This window comes from Aulonocara stuartgranti (assembly GCF_965226115.1).
Source record: "Aulonocara stuartgranti genome assembly, chromosome: 20".
NCBI lineage: Eukaryota > Metazoa > Chordata > Actinopteri > Cichliformes > Cichlidae > Aulonocara > Aulonocara stuartgranti.
The window spans coordinates 30,510,001-30,532,397 of record NC_138956.1 but is presented as its reverse complement, the minus strand read 5'-3'; the positions used below and the strand labels follow the sequence as shown (position 1 = coordinate 30,532,397).

Sequence of the window (22,397 nt, the reverse complement as noted above, 5' to 3'; positions counted from 1 at the left end):
GCAAGGCATTTAGCTCAAACTAGCTAATGAAACACGATTTAGAACTAAATCGTGTTCTTCTGAATAGCTTTGGCCACTCGGGTCTTGTTAAAACCAAGAGGAAAAATCACTGCAGCCTCATCTAATACAGGGTCAATACATCACCATTCAACAAGCAGAAACTGTTGACCACGTACAACAATGCGCTGTCCTTAACAGAAATGTTTTGACTTAAACGATTGATTATGTACCCGATTTGTTTATGCTGACTCCTAGTGGCCCTTCTTTGTAATGACTGGGCCAGTTTTTTAGCTTCTCGTTGGAGTGTTAGCTGGCCACGGAGAATGCAGCTGCACACATGCTGTGCCTTTGAGTTTATTTGCCTGTAATCAGCTCCTTTACTACTTTTGATAGCTGGATAGTGATTGATCTGTCATAGTGTTTCTTATTTCCTCTGACGTTTTAAATCTTATTAATTTGAAGAAGCTAACTGGAAGGTGCCATCTTGAGTAAGCTAGCTCATTACTGGTGTGTTCTGCCTTCTCGGTAAGCTGCGAAGTAGTTTGATTTATTTTGCTGAATCTGCTGCCATTTGCATGGAGTAATATGCTTGTATATTTCTGTGATCTTTCAGTTTTATTCCGCTGATATTTGTTCAGTAAACCTTGCAAAGAATTCAAGGACTTGTCGGTTTATTGGAACATCTACGTGTTAACTGGCTGTCTGGCTCTGCCTGAAATGCACTGCGAGGACAGCATACATCAGTATAACTTGAAGAGTGCAGATAATCAGTAGAGCAAAGAGGAAAAAGTTGTGACAGTTCTTTAAAAAAACTCTAGTATTTAGTGTGGTGAAATATTGTGTAATTTGATAGTTAAGTCATCTGAAATGTTAAATGTCTCTTGGGTGGAAAGTGATAATAACTCTTCGTGAGTTATGAGTTAAATAGACACAGCATTTTGGTAAAACGCTGTAATTTAAAAATTCTGAAATCACCTGGTTTAATACAACAGAGCTTAAATCAAACTAGTAGCAAAACTGCTGAATCAAGTACAAGTAATCTAAATTGTACTCAAGTGCAGTCATTTTTCTTGCCTCTGGCCTCATATCTGGGGTCCTTTCCAGCTTTTCTCATTACCTTTTCCAACCCTGACAGCACCACTCCGCCTGAGGGTCATTTCTGCAATACTGAGACCACATTTTCGTTATTCACTCCCAAAATTAAACTCTTAATGCAGTTTATAAGGCTCCTTCTCACATCCAGGAGTGGGTATTGAACCTTAAAAGAACTAGTTTGACATTTAGGCCATGTTCACACCCAGTATAGCCCTGCAGTGAGATTCAGCACAACAACAATGCGGGGTTGGAAAAAAAAAGTTGAACCAAACTGTTGCTGCAGGATCATCTGGCAAGATGTTGTGTTGGTCTGTCAAATACATGCTGCACTTCTACCTCACAGTGTAAACAGGTACCACAGGGTTTCCAGAGTTATAAAATCCTGTCTGACAGTAATGCATGGATTACTGAACGAGCCTAAAGATTCAGTGGGTGTGTCTGCAAAGTGTCCGACAAAGATACATAAAATGACAGTAGAAAGAGGCCAATCATCACAGGAAGAGAGCAAGAAAACTGTGTAGATACACAAAAGGAAACTTAAAATGACCACACAGTGACAAAAAACAGCTGCAGAGACTAAAACATCTACAAAAAACATAAAGTGAGAACAAAAATATATTATTCTTCACAAAAAGGAGGAAAAGACAACAATAAATGAAAAGTTAAAATGACATTAAAGTCTCAAAAATTGACATTGTAGGGATGCAAAACAGCTGGTGAGCCTAAAGCATCTAGATAGAGACATGGTGACAATGAAAAAGAGATAATGAAAACTATAAAGAGACACAAAATAACCACATGGACTCAAAACTGCTGCAACAACAGAAACATTTGTAAAGACACACAAAATGACAACACAAAACAATTACACTGACAGAACAATAACAATGATGAAATGCAAAAGGACCACAGAAATTGCAACAAGCACTAATCACAAAGAAAGACCAACAAAATAGAAAAAATGACAACAAAAGCAAATTAATGATCACATTTAGTAGATCACAACAATGATGGACAGCCACGTAACCACAAAAGACTCAAAATGACCACCTAGAGATGCGAAACAGCCACAGAGTCGTTTCTGAGGAGAAACAAAAGGACAAAAAGAGGTAATCTGTCACTTAAACAGACAAAGACAACCACAAAGAGACATGGAAGGAACACAGAGATTTAAAAAGACATTAAAGAGGATGAAGATGGTCAGGCAGAGACTCAAAACAGCTGGAGACAGTAAAACATCTGAAAAATGACACAAAATGACAACAAACCAGGGCAACACGAAGACAAAATACGAAGACAACAATGAAGAGATATGAAAGGACAACAACGAGACTCTGAAATGTCACAAGTCACACAAACGAAATGACCAAAAAAGATGCAAAAAGCAAACAGAGTTACAAGCAGATCACAAAGAGATGAAAAAATGAGGTCGGTCATCGCAACAAGAAAATAAGTCAACCATGAAAAGACATAAAAGGACCAAAAAGAGACTCATAGAGTCACAAAATGACAAGAAACACAAAAGAAGACCACTATGTTAACTCACAGAGTTGTAAAGGCCTTTTTGAGGGTCATGGTTGGATTACCGAATTAGCCCACAGGGCTCAGAGAGTCAAAGAGTCACTGGGACCACATGCAAAGTGTTATACATTACAAAAACAGTGAAGAAAGATAAAGGAGCCAACAAGAGGCTCAAAATATCCCCAGAGTCACAGAATGACCACACAGAGATGCAACATTGCTACAGAGACTGAAACGCAAACAAAAAGACAAACAATGACAAAAAAAAGTGGCCAGGCATCACAGAAAGGGACCAACACAACTCTGATGATCAGTGGTCACATAAAGAGAGCACTGCAATGGTGAAGAGACATGTGATGGCCAAAAAAAGACACAAAATGACCACAGAGACACACAAAAAGCAGTAGAGAGTTCAAGATCTACAGGAAGAAACAATATGACAACAAGGAGGCCAACTGCCACACAAAAAGATAAAGACTACTGTGGAAATACATAAAAGGACCACTGAAAGACTTGAAATGTTACACACATAGAAACAAAAAACCAAAAAAAGACACAAATTGTCAACCGAGCTATGAGAAGACTACAACGAGATGGAAAAATGAGGCCGTTCAGCACAAAAGAGAACAAGTCAACCATGAAAAGACATGAAAGGCTCACAAAGAGACTCAAAATGGCTTTAAAGTGTTAGAAAACGAAAATGGACAAACACGAAGACTGTTAACTTTACAGAGTTGTAAAGAGCTCGGAGTCAAAGTCGGTCGGTTGCCACACATTTCAACTACAAAGAGACACACAATGACATTAAAAAAGAGGAAAACCATCACAAAGGCCACCAAAAACAACAACAAAAGAACATCGAAGGACCGCAAAGAGCCGCAACATGAAAAGGCTTCAAATGACCACACAGATCTGCAAAAAAAAGCTACTGATAAATGAGATAACGTTGAAAATCATCAGGAGACCAAGGCAACTATAATTAAATAACAAACGATGAAAGAGGTGCTTATAGCAGCCACATTAAATAAATGACCCTATAGAAACACTTATAAAAAGAGAAAATGACAACAAAACTACAAAAAGACCACATAGATACACAAACACAAAACAAGGTGGCAATCAATCAGGGATGAATAACACCACAGAAACAGACAAAAATGAAAATTAAGACATGGAAAATGTCCACAAATGCACAATATGTCAACAGAGAGAAATAAACGGCCACAAATGTGAAAAGATTACCACAAAGATGTCATAAAACAAAATGTCCCATGAAGATCGATACTCAGAGTCACTGTGTGTCTGATGAGCCATTAAATATACCAACTAGATACTTCAACAAAAACCAAAACGTGTGAAAAAGAGAATTTGCGGTTTTATGTGGGGTTATGTTTGAGCAGGACTATTTCTTGGCGGGAGTCCCAGCCAAGCCCTCGCCAAGAAACAGTCCTGAACATAGCTGCTGCTGCTGCTGGCTGTGGCTTCATATCTACTGTATAAACAGTGATATCAGCCTTCTCATCTAACTCTTTTTTTGGGAACATTTTCTGCCCTTTTCCCAAAGTATATTCAAAGGCTTGACGCTCTGGGTCTTGCTCAAGGGCAGCCCAACATGGTAGGTGGATGAGCACAGGTTCTCAGCAAAAATAAGACCAGGTATGGGCCAGATTTGTCAGAACCACTAAAAATACAGTTTCTTATTCAGTGTTTTTGCTGCAGGTTATTTTTAGAGGGCCACAGCAAAAGTTGGCTTCAAATAACTACCACCAATACTAGAACGAATAATTGAGTCTCAGGAAATAAAGCAGCTTATTGCATCTTTTGCCTTGAGGCAATGGTGTTAACCTCTGAACCACAATTCTCCAAATACACAAAACATGTACAAACTGAAACATGTTGAAGTGGATTAAATGTTTTCTATTCAACACAAATAAACAGTAAAAGCTAAACTCTGCTCTTCACATATTTACCTTGAGGTCAAACTATTAAACCAATGGGGCATGTTGATTTAGACTGTACATGAAGGGACAGAAATAGACTTTAACTGCATCCCTTTTTCTTAATGCACCACTAATACTACTGAAGCACTTTTAAAGGTGCTTACTTTAAAGTCTTGTGTGTAAAAATGGATTAAAACATCCCCAATCACCAAATGCTTTGAACACAATGTAAAGACATAATCACTTTGACTCTATGTCTCTCTATTTTGTTGAAGAGATAGCGACTGCAGTAGAAACAGAGCTGGGCTGTACCGTATTTTTCAGACTATAAGGCGCACTTAAAATCCTTTAATTTTCTCAAAAATCGACAGTGCGCCTTATGTATGAATTGTGATTGTGCTTCCTGACCTCGAACCGATTTTATGTGGTACACGGCGCTCGAAAAATCTGTCAAAAAATGTTTTAGTACAACTTTGGAAGACATAGGAGTAACAATTAAGTTTAACATCCAGGCATCCATGAAAACAGAATTTATTAAATTTAACGTAGTTAGCAGGAAGTTAGCTTGCTAGTTTCCACCTAAACATGATATCATGTAGCATGTTCTGACTGAGAGATTTCTGAAAAATTTAAAACGTACAGCTCTGCTATCACTTACAACATAAATGAAGACAGAAAACTAAACAGCAGTGACCTTTGTAGGGTTGCTGAAGTTTGGCTAGCTGGTATATAACGATATAAAATTCTGAATTTCATGTCACTTTTTTACAAAGTATTCAGTGTGTAAATCCTCCGAGCCCTGTTCCATGACAAAAATATACTTTTGTCATATTTTGAGTTTAAAATGACCAGTTTGTAAGTGCTTGTCTTAATAAGAATAACTTCCTGTCTGAATGTATGAATCCTGCAAACTCCAACAACAAGCAGAAGAATGTGCAAGTTGCTGTAAGTAAACTTATATGTTCTAAAGGCTGGAGTCCTGACTGTAACTCTACAAAATAATATTATTATTATTTGTTTGTTCAATTAATTTTGCTAAGGAACTGATGTGTGAGAATGTAAAAAACCAAAATATTAAACAAGCTTTTATCGTCAAATTGCCTGTCTTGGACAAAAACGCTGTTCTTTCAATGAAACTGAGCGATACTCAAATGTTTTACTTTACTTCAAAATTAATTCTATATGATTGGGTTCATGTTTGTTTTGGCCTTTTTGCCAGTATCTATGATCTCTCTTTGCTTCTGTCTCTTTTCTCATTCCCCTCACATTCCAACCAGTCATGGCAGATTACTGCTGGTTCTTTCAGCCGGTCTCTTCCTGTTAAAAAGCAGTTCTTCCTCCCCACCATTCCCAAGTGCTTGATCATAGAGAATCGTCAGATTGTTGGCATTCTCTCTCTTCCTTACTTTACAATATTAAGAGCTTTAAGATGCCTGATGCTGTGAATTGGAGATATATAAATAAACGATTGTGCATAATAACAGCTACAGTTTAACCAAACACAACAGAAAAATATATATATTTAGTGAGCAGTGCATCAGTTTTCAAACTCCAACAATATAAAATATAAAGTTCTGATAAATATTCCTGTAATTCACTTCTTAAATAAGACTTGCATAGTATGTTATATTTTTAATTTACATGAATAAACCGAGGCTGCTCCTTTATTGATACTTGATACTAACGGACCCTGAGATGAGATTAGAATTCATTACATTTGAGCCAAAACACACCACCCACTACTCTGTAATACAGACTTATCCTCTATAAAGTGGACCTCAGCATGCCTAAAATCTCTATTAATATCTGCACAAAACTCTCAGAGTTGGCCAGTCGCTCCACAGGCGTTGTCCTTGTGTCAGGTTGTGAGGCTGTAAATGATGCTGTAAAGAGGAGAGGAGGAAGCCGCCGCGCTGCTTTTTATCAGGATGGTGCGACAAGGTAATTAGGGAAACATCAGAGACTCGGGTCAAGAGGTCACTTTAATCTGCAGCTTTCAGAGAAGAAGATGCCTCATTGCGTCTCCCTCTCCTGCTCTCGCACACTTTGTATTCTCCACCGCCGCAGCACTTCCCACAAAATCCCCTGTCACATTGATCTTGATTGATTTTTCACACTCTGCTTGTTACAGTTATGGATTTATTTTAAGCGTAACATTTGTTTTGAGATACGGTGCCAGACTTCAGCTATCACGCCACCGTTTCCTTGTATCTACAGCTATATTTGTATGTGCACTGTTGCAGCGAGGTAATGATTAAACCGGGATGCAAGAGAGCGGCCCAGGTGCTTGTTTATAGATTTTTGACCATCGCAAAATTGGTCAAATTCAATATGCTCACATTGTTTTCATACAGAACGCTGGAAAAAAGTTTAACACTCGTGATTTTTCTAACATAAATTAGCATTAGACAGCACAGAAATAAATGATTTTGCAAATAAACTATTACATTGTGTGGGAGGGCTTGTTATGATGATGCTGTGGGGGGTAAAGTAGGCTACTAACATTTATGTTTAATGGTGTGTAAACTTGATTTCCTCAACTCATCTTCTACCTTTGCCTTCCCCATTCTTTCTCTGCCTCCTGTAACTCATTTTTAAAACTATTTTCTTTATATTGCCCATCAACTGCAGCGCTTTCTCCCAAATGTTTTTTGTTCTTCTGATGTATCAACAGACTACCTAAACTACCTCCTCACCAACACCACCCACTATTTTCCAAATATGTCAGTTAGACTGATATTGTCCCACCATATTCACCACGCCATTTATTAATCATTGCTTGGTTGCTCTCATTAGATGTTTGCATAACTACCTTGGAGTGGGAAAAACCAGACATTTCAACCATCTGTCTGGTAGCCTCAGATATAAAAATATCACAAGACATTACTTTTACCCAAGTCACTACTTGAACAGTTTTCATTATTCTTATGAAAGCATTTGTATGGCTTATCCATTAATTTTAATAATCTGAGACGTTCATCTATTACTTACGTCTTTCACTAAAATAAAAGTTGTAGCTTCAGCAGGCTGTGTGCAAAAACAGGGCCATCCAATAGCAGACTGACAAAAAAAGTTTTAACCATAAATTTGTGTTTTCTGGAGCAGTGATCCAGACTTATTTTGAAGTAACATGTATGCTGAAATTCATGGATTTGAATATATTTCCAATCTATGCTTCCGCTTGGTTGTCAAGTGTGTGTGTCCTGTGTTTCCTTTATTCTTGTCGATCTGTCCCTCCGACAAAAACATTTATCCCTTATATTTGGCAAACTATTTGAATTTTTATTCTTGTAATCTTAGCTAATTGTTTGAGCTGTTTAGCTGTTACATTTAAATATTTAACGTTTTTAGCAATTTTTTTTATTATAATCACTCAGTTTAATACACAGTAATACGCATATATTATTCTTAGCTATTTCAACAGTTTATCTAACTTACTAAATCTGTTACTTTTAGCTAACTTACTCTTACTTATAGCTAATATTACTAAATTGATTTATTTGTTATTTAACGCTAACTCACTAAATGCGTTACTTTTAGAGAGCTTACTAACTCTTGAAACTTTGAGCTAATTTTGTTAGTTGTAGCTATTTCACTAAAATGGTTTATTTGTTACTTTTAGCTAACATACTAAATTCATTTTTTTTTAGCAAACTTACTGAAATTTTTACTTTTAGTAAATATTAACATATTTATTCATTCAATATTTAATATGTTTTGCTAACTGCTGAAAAATGGTTGATTTATTAACTTCACACATTTAAAAGTGTCTACACATTTCTAAATATTTTAAACTATATCTTAAAATTTTGTGATAGCTTTTGGTTACAATTTGGTTTATTCTTCACTCTTAGCTAACTTGAATGCTTGAATTACTTTTACCTTAGCGAAAACTAGTTGTAAATGTTTCTAAAAAGATAGCTAAAGATTAATAACAGTTTAAGGAATAGATAATTCTCCCAGTGGTTAGTAAATGATGTCAATAATTTCTTTGCTATTAGCGAGGCAAAATGAATCAGAAAATCTCCCATAACTAAATAATTTGGGGATTGTTTCTTCACGTGGAGGTGAAGGCATGAAAATGGAATATCTTATGAAAGTGAAATACCAATTCAAGACCTGAATGCTCAGAATAACTTCTTATATCACCTGCACTGCCGTTCCAGCTAAGATCTAACAACATGCATCCCTGCTCTGTTTCATTATTGATAGGCAATATTGACCTGTTTGTCTCTCTTAACTGATGAGAATGATTTACCTTCCTGTTTGTCCTCGCTGAGCTGTGAGAAGAATCTAGATACAGACCCAATAAAAGCATACAGGTTTATTCTCAGTAACTCCCAGCATCGAGGACAAACTTTCACCATTGATGCAGCAGGTATGTATACAAAAACACATAAAGACAAATTTATTAGACTACCACTGAAAGGTTTATACCACAGCTGTCCTAAATTAACAGTATTGGTAATTGCCAAAATAATGTTTAGTGTTGCTGTAATGATTAATTCACCAGTAGGAACAAACTCTTTTATCAAAATAAAGTTTTTAATGATAGAATATAATTGTTTTTGTCCATGAATTTTAAAATTTACTTGTTTACTAAAAAGCTGAAAAAGGCACATTATTACCTTTTGATTAAGATGTCAAATTACAGTTATTTATTTGGCTCCCTGAACAGAAAAAAATAGTTTTAACAGTTGAATACACTTGATTAATTTTTGACTTCTCAGAGAAGTCCAGCGTCAGCTCAAATTTGGATATAAAAACGTGATATCTTTAAAATATTTGTGTTTTGCTTTAGTTTGTTAGTTTGTTTTATGACAGGCGGTCACATAAATTTCTTAAGCACTGAATTCCATTAAACTAACAGCTTGTTGGGGTCCTTTGGTGGCTCTGTGAGTCTGAGACGTCATAATACAGGGTCAGTGAGGTCAGTTTATATTTTATCATAAGTCATCTGGTATCAGTTTTAGTATGTACATGAACTGGGAAATTATGAATGATAAAGTTTCCAAAATGAACATTTATCTTTACCTTTTTACATTTCAGCATTTATCATATTGTGACCCTCTATTTTTTATAAATGTCCCTTTGAATGGGCTTAAACCCCAGTTTCAGAATCAGTACCTAATTGAACAACTCTTAATACCAAAGAGTATGTTTTATTTGTGCAACCCGACATATTTTTTTTGGATCTCTTCATTAAAAGATTTTTATTTTGTGGCCTAAATCAAATTTGCATCGTTAGTGCTCAAATTTAGCCTTGGGATGGACACAACTATTTCATCCCAGAGCAGAAAAGAACAGCATTCGTGAACCTTTCATTAAAAAAGTAACTGTTTGAGTGCAACTCGCGGTAGTTGAGGTTTATTTTTAACTTTGGTTTGCCAGTTTGTTTTTACCTTAGGGGCTGGTTTGTTTATATTGAATTTGAAAAAAACATATTTTAATATATCTTTGAGCCTTGCACTGTGAACTCCAGTGGATTCTGAATGCAGGGCTTTTAGTTGTAATAGTAGAGTATCCTCTGCTGGAAATACTATATAACAGGAAGCAGTTTGTTGGTCCCTACTGATCTGAATACCATGCCCCATGCTGACAAGCTGTACATAATTAGTTCTGCCTAACGGACAAGCCCTTGTAAAATCCATTCACCAGAGCGCTGTGATATAATGGACCAAATGTTTTAAGATCCTGTCTTGATGCGCTTGCAGAGCCCATGCTATATCTGTAAGAGGACAGATGGCCATCCCTGTTGGTGTGATTCTCCACAGCTTCTCCAAACTAATACACCCGGCATATGGACATGCAGCACAGGGTGGGGGACTGGCACCGGGCCCTTGGGACAGCACGCTGACAGGACAGGGGACAGTTTCTAAAATGCTGGTTCCCAGCCACACTCAAGACCCAAAGCCCTTAGCAGGCATATTTCACTTACATAAATCTTCCTGCGTCTCAGGGAAACGAACCCGCAGGTGCTCGCTGGCGGGCTTCATCCAGCACCAGAGATTAGGTCACGGCTTTCATGAAGCAGGGGGCAGTGGTGCTGGTGACAGTCTGGCATGGGCCATTAAGATGAGGGCAGAAGAGCAGTTTATCCTCATTTAGGATAACCTTGGTTGAAAGGTATCAGGATAATTTCCTTGTGTGTTATCTCTATTCTCCTATCAGAGTGTTCTTGAGCTCTCCTTCTGCTCTCGCCACACTACCCCCCTCCCCCCAACCCACCCAACCACCCACCCACCACCACATTTCTGGACCGATCCCAGCTAAAGGGATTAATGGCCTTTTGAAGGAATATCACAGGATATAACAAAACCTATGAATTCATTTCACAGCTGCCACATCGATGCAGTCCACCTTCAGCTGGGAGGAAATCAATCTGTATGATGCCAGTCACAGGGAAAAGGCACCTCTGTGTAGAGATTCTTTGCTTGTCTCGAGGTATTTACACATGTCAGAGCAGGGATGAAATAGCAGTGAGTGGCGGAAAAAGAAATGGCAGCTGCACAGACTCTATACTGCCATCATGTGGCGCAAGGTGGCACATTGAAAGTCTCAACTGCAAGCTGGCTCCACAGTTTAAATCAGCTTTAAAGGAAAAATTCACATTACCATTACGAAGGTGCAAACGTGTTGTTTCCACCACCGGGTTGCTTTACACAGTGACAGCATAAATAAACTAAGAAGAAGCTAAAATGAACGCGTTCTGTACCCAGTAAAAATGTTTACTTTGTCACAATCTTTAAATCTATCAGCTGATGAAGGCTGCGAGGGTCTGGGCTTTCCTCAACTATAGAGTGGAGCCTCCTTTCATAAAAGAGCCATTTGAGGTCATTCAGCCATCTGACCAGGTTGGCTCCTGAGCAGCATCAGAACAGAGAGATTACATCTCTTGGCTGGCTAAGGAACTCCTCAGTGTCTCCCCAGAAGAGCTGAGGAGGTGGCTGGGGTGAGGGAGGTCTGGGCATCTTTGCTCAAACTGCTGCCAAGACCAGGATAACTGACAGAAAATGGATAGATGCAGCTGTCAGCAAGTCACCCTGGTATTTGTAGGAGTGATACCTGCAGGGCCGTGCCTAATGTGGAGCACAGAATTTAATCCACTGCCTTTTTTTACTACTAACATCCATCCTCCACTTTCTTCCACTTATACAATTCAGGACACCCTTGATAGGCAGGGCTAACACAGAAAGACAATCCCTCTGAGTTTGAACCCAAAACCTTCTTACTGTGAGGCAGTGGTCTTAAACCACTGTGCCGTCCTGTGGCAGAGCTAGAAAATTTTACATGGGTGGGCAAAGGAGGGGCAAGAGGTCTAGGTAGGGTAGCGCATACCCCTTCAGTGAAGTATGTGAAAATCCCCTATATGCAAATTAAGTCAACAAAATATCCACAAAACTGTTTATTGTATCTTTTCTTCAAAGAAAACAGACAATTTTTTAGGTTTAGACAACTGGTATTTTAAAGCATTTTAAGGACATAAAAGTTGGGGTGCAGCTGGGGGGGAAGAGAGGCTCTACAGCAGTTGCCCCTTGCCCCCCCGTGTAGATCCGCCCCTGGTGTATTGAATATTATCTTGAAGTCTGGGTTGCATGTGATTCACGCTGATCCTACTTAAAGTGCTTTCACATAGGGTCTGATGAGATGTTTCTCACTGTAACAATATCGCCTGGTCAGCAATGTTCCGGGGAAAATATACCTCGGGATGTTAATCACAAGTGAACAATGGCTGCAGATTGATTTACTTGAACAACGCTCTGATGAGTCAGTGAAATCCACCCGACTATCAGCTGAGCACCGCTACAACGGGAAGGTACAACTCACGGAAATCTGACCTTTTGCACGTAGTTAACAAGCTCAGTGTTGCTAACCTGCTTCAGCTTGATTGACGGCCTTGAAACAGGATCCGAAACATTTCTTCAATTTACACGTGGACCCTAACAAATGCCTGTTGTCCGTAATTCTATTAATGATTATTCATCAGCCGACTCCCTTATCACCCACCAGGTCACTGGCAACCCACGATAACGGTTGAGTTTTATTTTGCAATGTTCAGAAACTATGAGATAAACATTCAAAACAAGTTTTTTCTTTAGCGTTAGTTTTTCTGTTTAATGCTTTTCCATTTGGTTGCTACATTCAAAACAAAATTTAACCCTAATTGTAGAAGGGCTGCCAAGAACTTAGTTTAAACATCATGCATTTATTAAACTTTAAAAATGCGCATTTTGACAGGGGATTCCTTTGAACTTACAAAATAACTGGAGAAAAATATTTTAAATAAGATTTTTTAGTTGTATGAAGTTGTCCGATAGGTTGGCTCAGAATAGCCGCTGTTTTTGACTGAAAAGTTCATTTCACAAGGTACAGTCCTTATCAACTAACACTTTGGTCACATCCCACCCAAAGTGGATCACCTGAGACTCTGATATCTACAGACAGGCAGATGAAGGCAACCATTAATAATCCTCCTACAGAATTATCTACGGAAACCTTTTACGTCTCATAAATACCTTTAGTTTCCCCCTCCAGTATGAACCAGTGGACCGAGTGCTTCGTTGTCACAAGAACAGGAAATCTTTCCTAACAATCTTTGATTTTAACAGTTAATTGGCCTTTTAAAATGGTCATTTGATCTTACTTATTTTAAAATGCTATAACAAACGGAACCACAAATACGCAATAAAAAAATAAAAAAATTGAATGTTAAATATACCTTTACAAAGCAGTGAGTGTCTTAGGTGTTTTTTTACAACACCACTGTAAAACAGGTGTGTTGATTATTGGCAAGATGAAACCATCTTTTGTTTTTATTTATTTTGACTGTCTTGTTTTAATAACTGCAGAAATATATTGGCTTTGGGTGCGTGACATTACATTAGTGATTCAGATCACACTAGTACCATTTTAGGAATGAATTTAGATAGGGTTCCTATTTTGAAAATTGACCACTCCATTTCTATCTTTGACTTCCTGCTGCCCTCATTTGCTACATGTTACAGTCCGTGGGGCGTCTGGTGGAATTGCAAGCATCACGTTGGCTGGCTTTATCAGAGCTAACATGGCCAGTGTGGACCCAGTCCTTCAAACAATGACTCAAAGAAAAACAGCTTCCAATTTGAGATTTTTATTATTTGGAAAAATTAAGTCTCAAAAATTCAACTTACATTTGAATAACAACTGCACGCAAATTCATACTGAGGTGTAATATATGGCATAATAATGCTTAACATCTGTCATAATGTTTTGCTTACGACGAGAACTCCAAAGCAGCAGCGAGGAATCCGTAATCATTAAAGTCGACAGGTTCAAGTAAGACATGTAATTACAGCTCGTTAGTCCTTTAAGTTAAAAGCAATTCAAAAGAGGGGAAAATAAAAAAAAGTTTAAAGAGAGGCTGAGCAATTATTTATCAACAGGAAACGTTCCATATCGAGCAAAGCGATATCAAAACTACAACAAACCGGCTGTGCATCGTTAAACTTAAATAGATACGGAAAATATTTAACAAGCACATTTTACAAAGCATTTTAACACTGATGAAAAAAAGAAGCTGATGGCAAACAAAAAAGAAAAAAAAAAAACTGCACCAAAGAATCACAAGTTTTAAAATATTTAAGAAAAAGAAAAGGATGGCAACAAAAAGCACATTCTCACAATTAACACTATAAAAACCAAACTGGATTTTCAATAAACAGATTTGGCCAAATTCACTCGATTACTTCAAATTAAAAAAAGCACGTATTCAAGTTGTGTGTTTTTGAGATTTCTTCCAGTTATACAGAAGGTAAGATGTACCTTAATCCACTTGTCTACAACCAGAATCTACGCTAAGCGACGTCACTGTGCGACACTGAAGAAAATGTTAAATATAGGAAGAGGTGAGGATAATTCAGGCTTTCAGAGACTCTGAAACTGCAGGCAAACCTCATAGCAAGAGGTGGGAAACTACACAGCAAACCCATCAAGTACACTTTCTGTGAACTACAGTATGCAAAGACTATGTACAACATCGAGGCTGCAGCCCGTCGGCATTTAAAAGTTAGTTGGCTCAGTTACAGTTCATAAATATTTGAACTTCAAAGACTAGCAACTACATTTCCTAAAATAAACTACCTAATCCAAATTCCTGTTTTTTTTGTGGAAAGAAAAAAAAATTACATACATTTTTAACCCTTTCAAAAACTACTTTACACCACATGTCCAGTGTGTGCCTTCTCACCCACCTTGCTGACTTTCTCATCATGCTGGGACATGTTTGGATACACATCACATTACCAGGAGTATATTTGTCGTTAAGAGGTGGCACTACATTAGAGGAAAAGTCAAGGTGCATACAAGTTTATCTGTTGGACACCGCACAGTCGTTGGGTTGGATTGTGGAACAAGATCAACAAAGAGGCTGTTGGTCTGTGCACGCCTGAGAGGATGCATGCAGAGAAATCTTGGTGCAATCGAGAAATCTGATACTCAAATCAAGGCTGGGTTGTGATACCGACAAGTACCACTTCTCATCCTTTCACACATAAGTATCCAGGTCTTCCAGCTTGCATTTCTGGAGTTTGGAGTTTCTCAGTCTCTGGTGTATGTGTGTGCGTTTTGCTTTTCTCAGTGTTTTTTTCAGGTGCTGCGTGCGCTTGTCCATTTGGTGTTGTGATGGTTGTGGCTCTGTATTTATATGCCCGAGTGTCTGCCTCTAGATGTGCGTTATTCTGTGTGTACCAGTGTATCTGAAACTGCACCTACTGCGCCGTGATGTGAGACAGACTATAGGAAAGCACTTGGGTTTGCTCGTGGATCCTTCTGGTTTCTGTAGCGCACAGCAAGCCACACTCCCAGGATCTGTTAACAGAGGATTTACATGTAAGAGAACAGCATTAAAAAGGCCCTTAGAAGTTATTTTTCTCACCAAAGCTAGACCACAACTCACCACAAATGTGCTCATCATGTAACACAAAAAGGAAGGACAACAGTGAAGTGAAAATACTGGACAAACTTGAACAAACTGATAGCGTCATTTGCAACCAGTCTGTGCAGGAGGGAGCAAATGTGTAGCAATCACGAGTCATTTTTATTTAAAAGAAAAAAAAAAAAAGTGAAGCTGTCTGTGAAACAGTCACAGCTTTTAATCTGTTAGTAGGGCAGCTGTGGCTCAGGTGGTAGAGCAAATAATCAGGAGGTCAGCGGTTCGATCCCCACCCCCCCAAGTCCATCCTTGGGCAGGACACTGACACCTGAATTTCCCCTCATTCATTTACAGAGTACTTAGGCATGCAGGGTGTATGAATGTGTGCTTAGCACCGGCAAATTCTTCCCTTTAGTGTTACTGATACTTTGTGGGTTTTTATTAATGTGTGCCTCTGATCACAGATAGCCAGTAAGGATGCCAAGTATGGAGCAGCCACAGCAGGAGAAAGACAGGTTAGAGAAGATTCATGGATGTAGTGAAGGAGGACACGCACAAGATCGATGAAGAAGATGTGAGGAATAAGGCGAGACGAAGGCAGAAAAAAGTTGAAGTCTGACTCATTATGGTTTAGGCATTAAAATGACTTAAGGTTACACAATAAAACTACTCAGTTAACTTTCAAACACAGTGGTTGCTACTTTGTCCAAGGCTGTATTTATTGGTTTGCCACAATGACACGTCTCCCTGAAGAGTCTTATGAACATTCATGCTGCTCACTCTAATTACACTTATTACCACACATTACTTAAAAACAGTCATGAAACACGACTAATTCATGGTTTGGCATGAGAGCCATCTGGTAAACCTTCAGCACAGTCCAATAGAGTGGAGACTGCATAAAATGAATTTCAAAGACTGCATATTTAGATTTGGTCAGGACATTGGTAACAACTCCAACACTGTATAAATCATCTTTATTCCAACAGAGCCCAAAAATGTTCCGTTTTCCTTAGAACACCAACGAAATGAGAAAATAACAGTTCTGAAAGTAGGTCTTTAGAGCAGAATATCAGAATTTTACAATATGAAAATATATATGTGTTATATTATATGTGTGTGTCATCATGAAACAGCACATGGAATATGTGCTTAGACTGTTCATTAGTGAAAAATGAATTACACAGAAAAAAAAGCACATTCACCCACTACTTTTAGATACACCTGTTCATTAACCCAATCATCTAATCAGCCAATCACATGACAGTAAGTCAATACATTTAGACACATAGGTGTTGTCAAGCCAACCTGATGAAGTCCATTTAAAGGATCAGATACAAACCTCAGTGAAGCTGAAAAAGAGCCCGACGCCTCCGAGGATCTTCAGAGCCTCTGTGGCATGATCCAGCATCTTCGTTCCACAGGGCACACATCTACCTTCCGTTGTGCATGGCTAGAGTGAAAGAGAAAGGCGTTCTGTCTTTTTGCACTATGACTCAACGGGTTGTCAGCTAAGCCAGTATTAGCTACCAAAATCTATTCTGAGAATATCAGTAAGTGCCCTACTTTTTCCTAAAGGAAATGCTTATGTGATTTTTGCTTGAGGCTCATTGTGTAACTGGAAATACAGAAAAAAAAAATCATTGATAGAGTGGGTAAAAAACAGAAATAAAATGGGGTTTATTTAGGCAACAACTGAAGTATGCACCTAAACCTTTCTAGTGGGTTTTTCCATGACTGTGTTTTTCTTTAGTTAATGAAAAAAAATGTGATATTTGAGGCTTACAGCACGACAGCTCCCCAAGTCCTGGTTAAACTGCTGCAGTTTGCCAGTGGTGTTGAAGAGCCCACAGCAGTTGAGTTGGGTCTCCAAGTCTTCCTTGGTCTTATTTTCCATGATTCCCCACGTAGAGTTCAGAAGTGTCTCCTGGAAAATGTAAACATGACAAATAAAAGCCAAAGGCATTAAATAATATACATTTCATATGAATTCAGAAATGCAGATTTTGAAATAGACATTATGTTGGCTCACCTGCTGCCCACGGTTCATTGCCAAGCAGGAACATGAAATTCCAAATTGGAAGAGGAAGACAATGAAGAGAATGACCATGTACTGAGAAGCAGGGGTCAAAGAAACAACGGCAGCAACTCCACATTTCAAACAACAAAGAATAATCATCTGTGAACTGGGAGGGATTTCGGCCCTGATTTCTTAAACTGTATGTAAAAGATGGATGTAGCCACTGTGACGTCATCCAGCGGTTTTTAAGATCCTGTTTTTGAAGCGGAGTATTTTTCCCATCTGCATCCTAGCTATGCGAAACCGGATCAGAGCATAGGATGGACATGACTGAGAAACATGGGTACACTGCATGCTCTTATGGCAGTGATTTGTTAATTACACTGTAGCTCTGTTCCAACTTCAGAAATTGTACTTCATGTTGAATCAAACAAGACTTGGAACTGAAGCTCAAAGCAGAGCCCGAAAAAAAGCTGATCAGATTAAAAAGATCAGGGAAGTGTAGGGCCGTTTTCCCATCGAGTTTTATAAAACCATGCTGCCCATTAAGGCACTTCAGCACTGGCTTTACATTCCAGGCTTAGTTCTCCAAACTATCTTGCTGCCCAGATATGAGCTTGTCCACTGTTGGGAAGTTTGAAAGGAAGCTCCTCGACACACAGGTGAGGTAAAGATAAACTGTTACTAACAGGTTGTTTTACCTGAAGGCAGAAGAATTTGGACCAATAATTTGGGGGCTGTAATTCAAAATGATGTTTCTTTATGCACAATCACTCCAGATCTGACACAACGAATAGTGGCATTAATGTGCCACTCCAGGCTTAAAAAGACTGCCTTTATAACCCAGTAGCAAATATTTAGTTTTGTTTAACAGAGTCTAAGAGACGATCATTTGCCACTTTCCGTGTGTAGTTTTGTTTTTTAAAATTCTGCTGCTTCTGCTTTATTAATGCCAATACCAACAATTTCTTTTATTCTCTCAACTTCAGGCAGAAGAATGAGTCACAGTAAACCTACATAAAGGCCCACTTATGCAGGAATAATAATTCTGTTGTACACTGTGATGCTGCCAGAAACTTAAACTAACAAACATTTTTGGTGATACAACCCAGCACCTACATAAACTACATCCTGTGTTAGGTCTGACGGGCACCGCAAACCTTGAGACAGTTCAAAAGTATGGAAGAAGACTGGATGGGACTTAGGAAGGACAAACATTTAAACCAAAAGATAAGTAATTTTTCCCAAATAACCCAGATCTACTGCGAACTTGTGCATCAACAAAGCTATAAAGGATACAAAGAAAAGCATGACTTGGTGGTGGTGCATGGCTCCGATCAGTCCTACAACAGCGATGAGCAGCAGGAAGACGCCCACTGCAATGACCCCTCCGATAATGTGGATGCTGGACACCAGGCCGTAGCCCTTCCCCCATGCCGCGACTCCGATCAGCAGCAGCCCAACCAGCTGAAGGGAGCAAAGGGAAAGAGGTTAACCACGGTCAGCTGAGGCAGAGTGCATCAGATGGATCACAGCTTATCACGAGGTAACAGCACTGTGGTTTGATTACTACAAACACAGCTCAGTCTGTAGAGAAGAGTTCAGCTTTGGAGTTCAAGTGTGAGAAAGAGGCCGACTAAAAAACAAGTTTAGTGTTAAATACCTCACACAGCTTGAGGACATGAAGCTGCTGGTCCAGGACAGTGTTTTATGTATTTAAAAATGTATTTTTAAATCATCTGTAACCAATTCCAAACACAGTTATATTTTAGAGCATTTTTTTATTATTCTTTCACTTCAAAATTGCTGAAATGAAAAACAAAACCATCTATTTAAATTAAGCACAAGCTGGTCTGGTAAACAAATGTCTTCAAGGTTGAGCTGATATGTTTGCCGACTCTGACCCTATTGACTGATCTCTGCTTGGTCACATCAATTTTGTGACGGCGCATGAACTGCATGTCAAAGAGTTGAAAAGACACGAAATCACTACATGACAAAAATCTGACTTCTGTATTTGTGGAACAAACAGGGAAATTAAAACATCAAAAACTGAAGTCAACACTTCAACCTGCTCTTTCAGTTCAAAATACAAAAATATTGACTTACAATCATATGAGCTTTACGAAACTAGCAAAAACTCACCACTAAAATGTTGCATGAGTGATATTTTGGCAAAGAATAAACTACAAATTAAATATAAAAAAAATAGGGATGCTCAGATCTGATATTTGGATGGGAGGCACGTCCAACGCGAACTCAAAAAGCTGGACTGAACGTCCGTGTTGATCCATTTAGCCACACAACAGTGGGAAATACAAGTAGAGCTAATATAACATGAAGGAAGATAACTGCAGTCTGCAGGCATTTCACATTGTGACACAAACTGATATTCTTCACATGTTGCAAAACTTTATATAACTGAAAACTGTGGTCAAAGGTCGATGCTTTGGCCTTCCCCTCTCACGTTTACTTTTGCTCGTTACATAATGTCTTTCTGGTTTAATGCAAGTTAGCAACACTTGCTGGAAAGCTTTTATTGCACTTACAGTAACAAAACATTGTTGTCAACTCAATATTTCACTGCTGCCTCTATTCAGCTCTAGACATGAAGCGTGTACGTGTGTGTGAGTGAGGAGACTGTAAATAAATGCAGATAATGCCTGAATACACTTTTTTCTACTGTATTCTATAAATAATCAGTTGCTTAAAGTTGTTGAAGGCATCATTTATTCTTCATCTCAACATTTCCCCAGTTGGGAATGGGTCGTTGTCAGGTGACCGAGTATAACCATGATCAAGCTGCATATTTTTTCCCCTCTCCTTCTTGGGTTTCTTGAAAGGCGCTATACAAATCTATATTATTATTATTATAATAATAATCTAGTTAAAGCAATGAGTCACTGTTTAAATCTATAAATTAAACTTTTTTGTACTCCCCCCCCCCAATTAATGTGTTAATGTTTACTTTCTCTCTCTACTTACATCCATTTCAGAAGTAAATCATAATCACAGATCCTTTTGAAATTCTACACCATAACCTGACATGCACCTCAATAGAAACCCAAGTTCAAGTCGATCGACGCAGCTTGAGACTATTTTGATTGATCTGTTCAGTTCCATCGAGTCCATCATCTATGCATTTCTGGCTTTTTTCCCCCCACAGGTATTGAATAATCATCGCCTCGATACAAGGATGTTAGCAAATTCCTGGATGGAGACTGCAGAATACATCGCAACATGGAAATGTACCAAGAATGAAGAAAAACGGACAACCGTATCATTTTGTTTCTACTGTGGCTGCCATCACATATAAAAACGTCATAAATGATACCAATGGCCACTTACATAGGTTATGATATAGGTTCTACAAAGATTCAGTGCAGACGTTTAAATAAGCATCGCAGGTATCAAAGTGTTCGTGTATTCAGCTCGCTGACGCCTGTTCCGATTCGATCCTGATTTAAAAACAAAAAAAATCTCAAACTCGTGACAGATGCGGTGACTCAGCCATCAACAGGACTGGCGGCATCACGTTCCTTTCTGACTGGGCAGGTCGTGTCACAAGTATTTCACTGGGCACTGAGTCGACAGGGACAGCGAGGTCTCTGTCCTGGTGTGTCAGTAACAGCTATGCAAACACCAGCTTTACTCCTGTTTTCACCAATGGCACACAGCACAGACGTTCGAGAGTTCAAAAGTTTATTTAGCCTTTTTTTCTTTTGCTTGCTTTCTTGACTAGTTTATTGTTAGCTTCATTTATTTTTACACCTGGTAACCTCTTTTTTTTTCCCATTTTTAAAAGTAACCTCTGCTTGCTGTCATTGGGCAAGGGGGAGGGTACACCACAGGCAGACAAACACATTCACACTTACTACGTATCCTAACCTTAAAAACATGCCTTTGGACGATGGGAGGAGCCAGATTACCAGGCGCAAACCGACACAGCGAGAAGAAACTCCAAAACGACAGGTACCCGCTCGATTCAAACTAGGACCTTCTTACTCTGCAGCAACCATTTCAACCACTGAAACTACCTAAAAATACTTTGGGTTACTTTCACTCATCATATTTGGTCAGAGAGACTTAATAAAAGGCAGAAGCTACTTCAAAGAAGGACAGCATTACGAAGCAGAGCAGGGCTACAGGTATTGATTATTTTAGTAATAAACTATTCTATCAACTACTCCTCCAAGTAATGGGATAACAAATATTTTGGCTTTACTGTAGATTTTCACTGTTTCACATCAAACAGGTGGCCAGATGAAGAACTCATGGCCACCTTTTCTCAGCAGTAGTTTTAATGGTGGTTAAAGGAAGAAGCTGAGTTCTCTGTCTTGGTAATGGCTCCACCTCTTTGCTGTGTGTAGACAGACTCTAGCATCACGTTAAACTATGACTTCATCGGCTTAATTGCTGCTGTTGTGTTATCAGCCCTTTTTGTTAAGAAAACTGAGGGCTGCTTGGGCTTAATGTTGTAATACAATATTATCATGTGTTCTCCTGAACCTGCCCACGCTCAGATGGTGAATTCTAAGAAATCGTGCATTAAACAAAGCATCGAAGCAAAAATTTGCATTTTATTTTTACTCATAGGGAGAGACCCTGCAGCAGGTCTCTCCTTATGAGGCAAAATTAGTCTACTGCAAATACATTTGCTGATCAACTTAATTTTCTTAAAATATTTGATCCATTTTCATTATTTCACTTTACCAATAAATAACAATTCAGTAAATTTATATTTGTTGATGCATATTTTGTCACATGAATTACAAAGTAGGAAATCCATTTAGGCTGAGCTTGATGTTTTCTTGTACATAAAGGATGATTTAAATTCGCCTCCTCACAGTGAGGAAGACAGATTATTAAATTTAACACTGGAATCAGTTCAGTACTCCATATTAGCAGACAC

At 38.5% G+C, this 22,397-nt stretch overlaps 1 protein-coding gene across 1 annotated transcript in view; it reads right to left on the bottom strand.

The window, feature by feature from the left end:
* Positions 1–13,670: 13,670 nt before the first annotated feature.
* tspan31 (tetraspanin 31) overlaps positions 13,671–22,397 on the bottom strand; it is a 10,705-nt gene continuing 1,978 nt past the window's right edge. The window contains exons 2-6 of the mRNA XM_082519982.1: positions 18,785–18,952; positions 17,498–17,578; positions 17,252–17,392; positions 16,808–16,918; positions 13,671–15,401 (exon numbers count right to left, since the gene is read on the bottom strand). Of these exons, the coding sequence (XP_082376108.1) occupies positions 15,327–15,401; positions 16,808–16,918; positions 17,252–17,392; positions 17,498–17,578; positions 18,785–18,952 (576 nt within the window). The 3' untranslated portion in view covers positions 13,671–15,326. The remainder of the gene's footprint in view (positions 15,402–16,807; positions 16,919–17,251; positions 17,393–17,497; positions 17,579–18,784; positions 18,953–22,397) is intronic.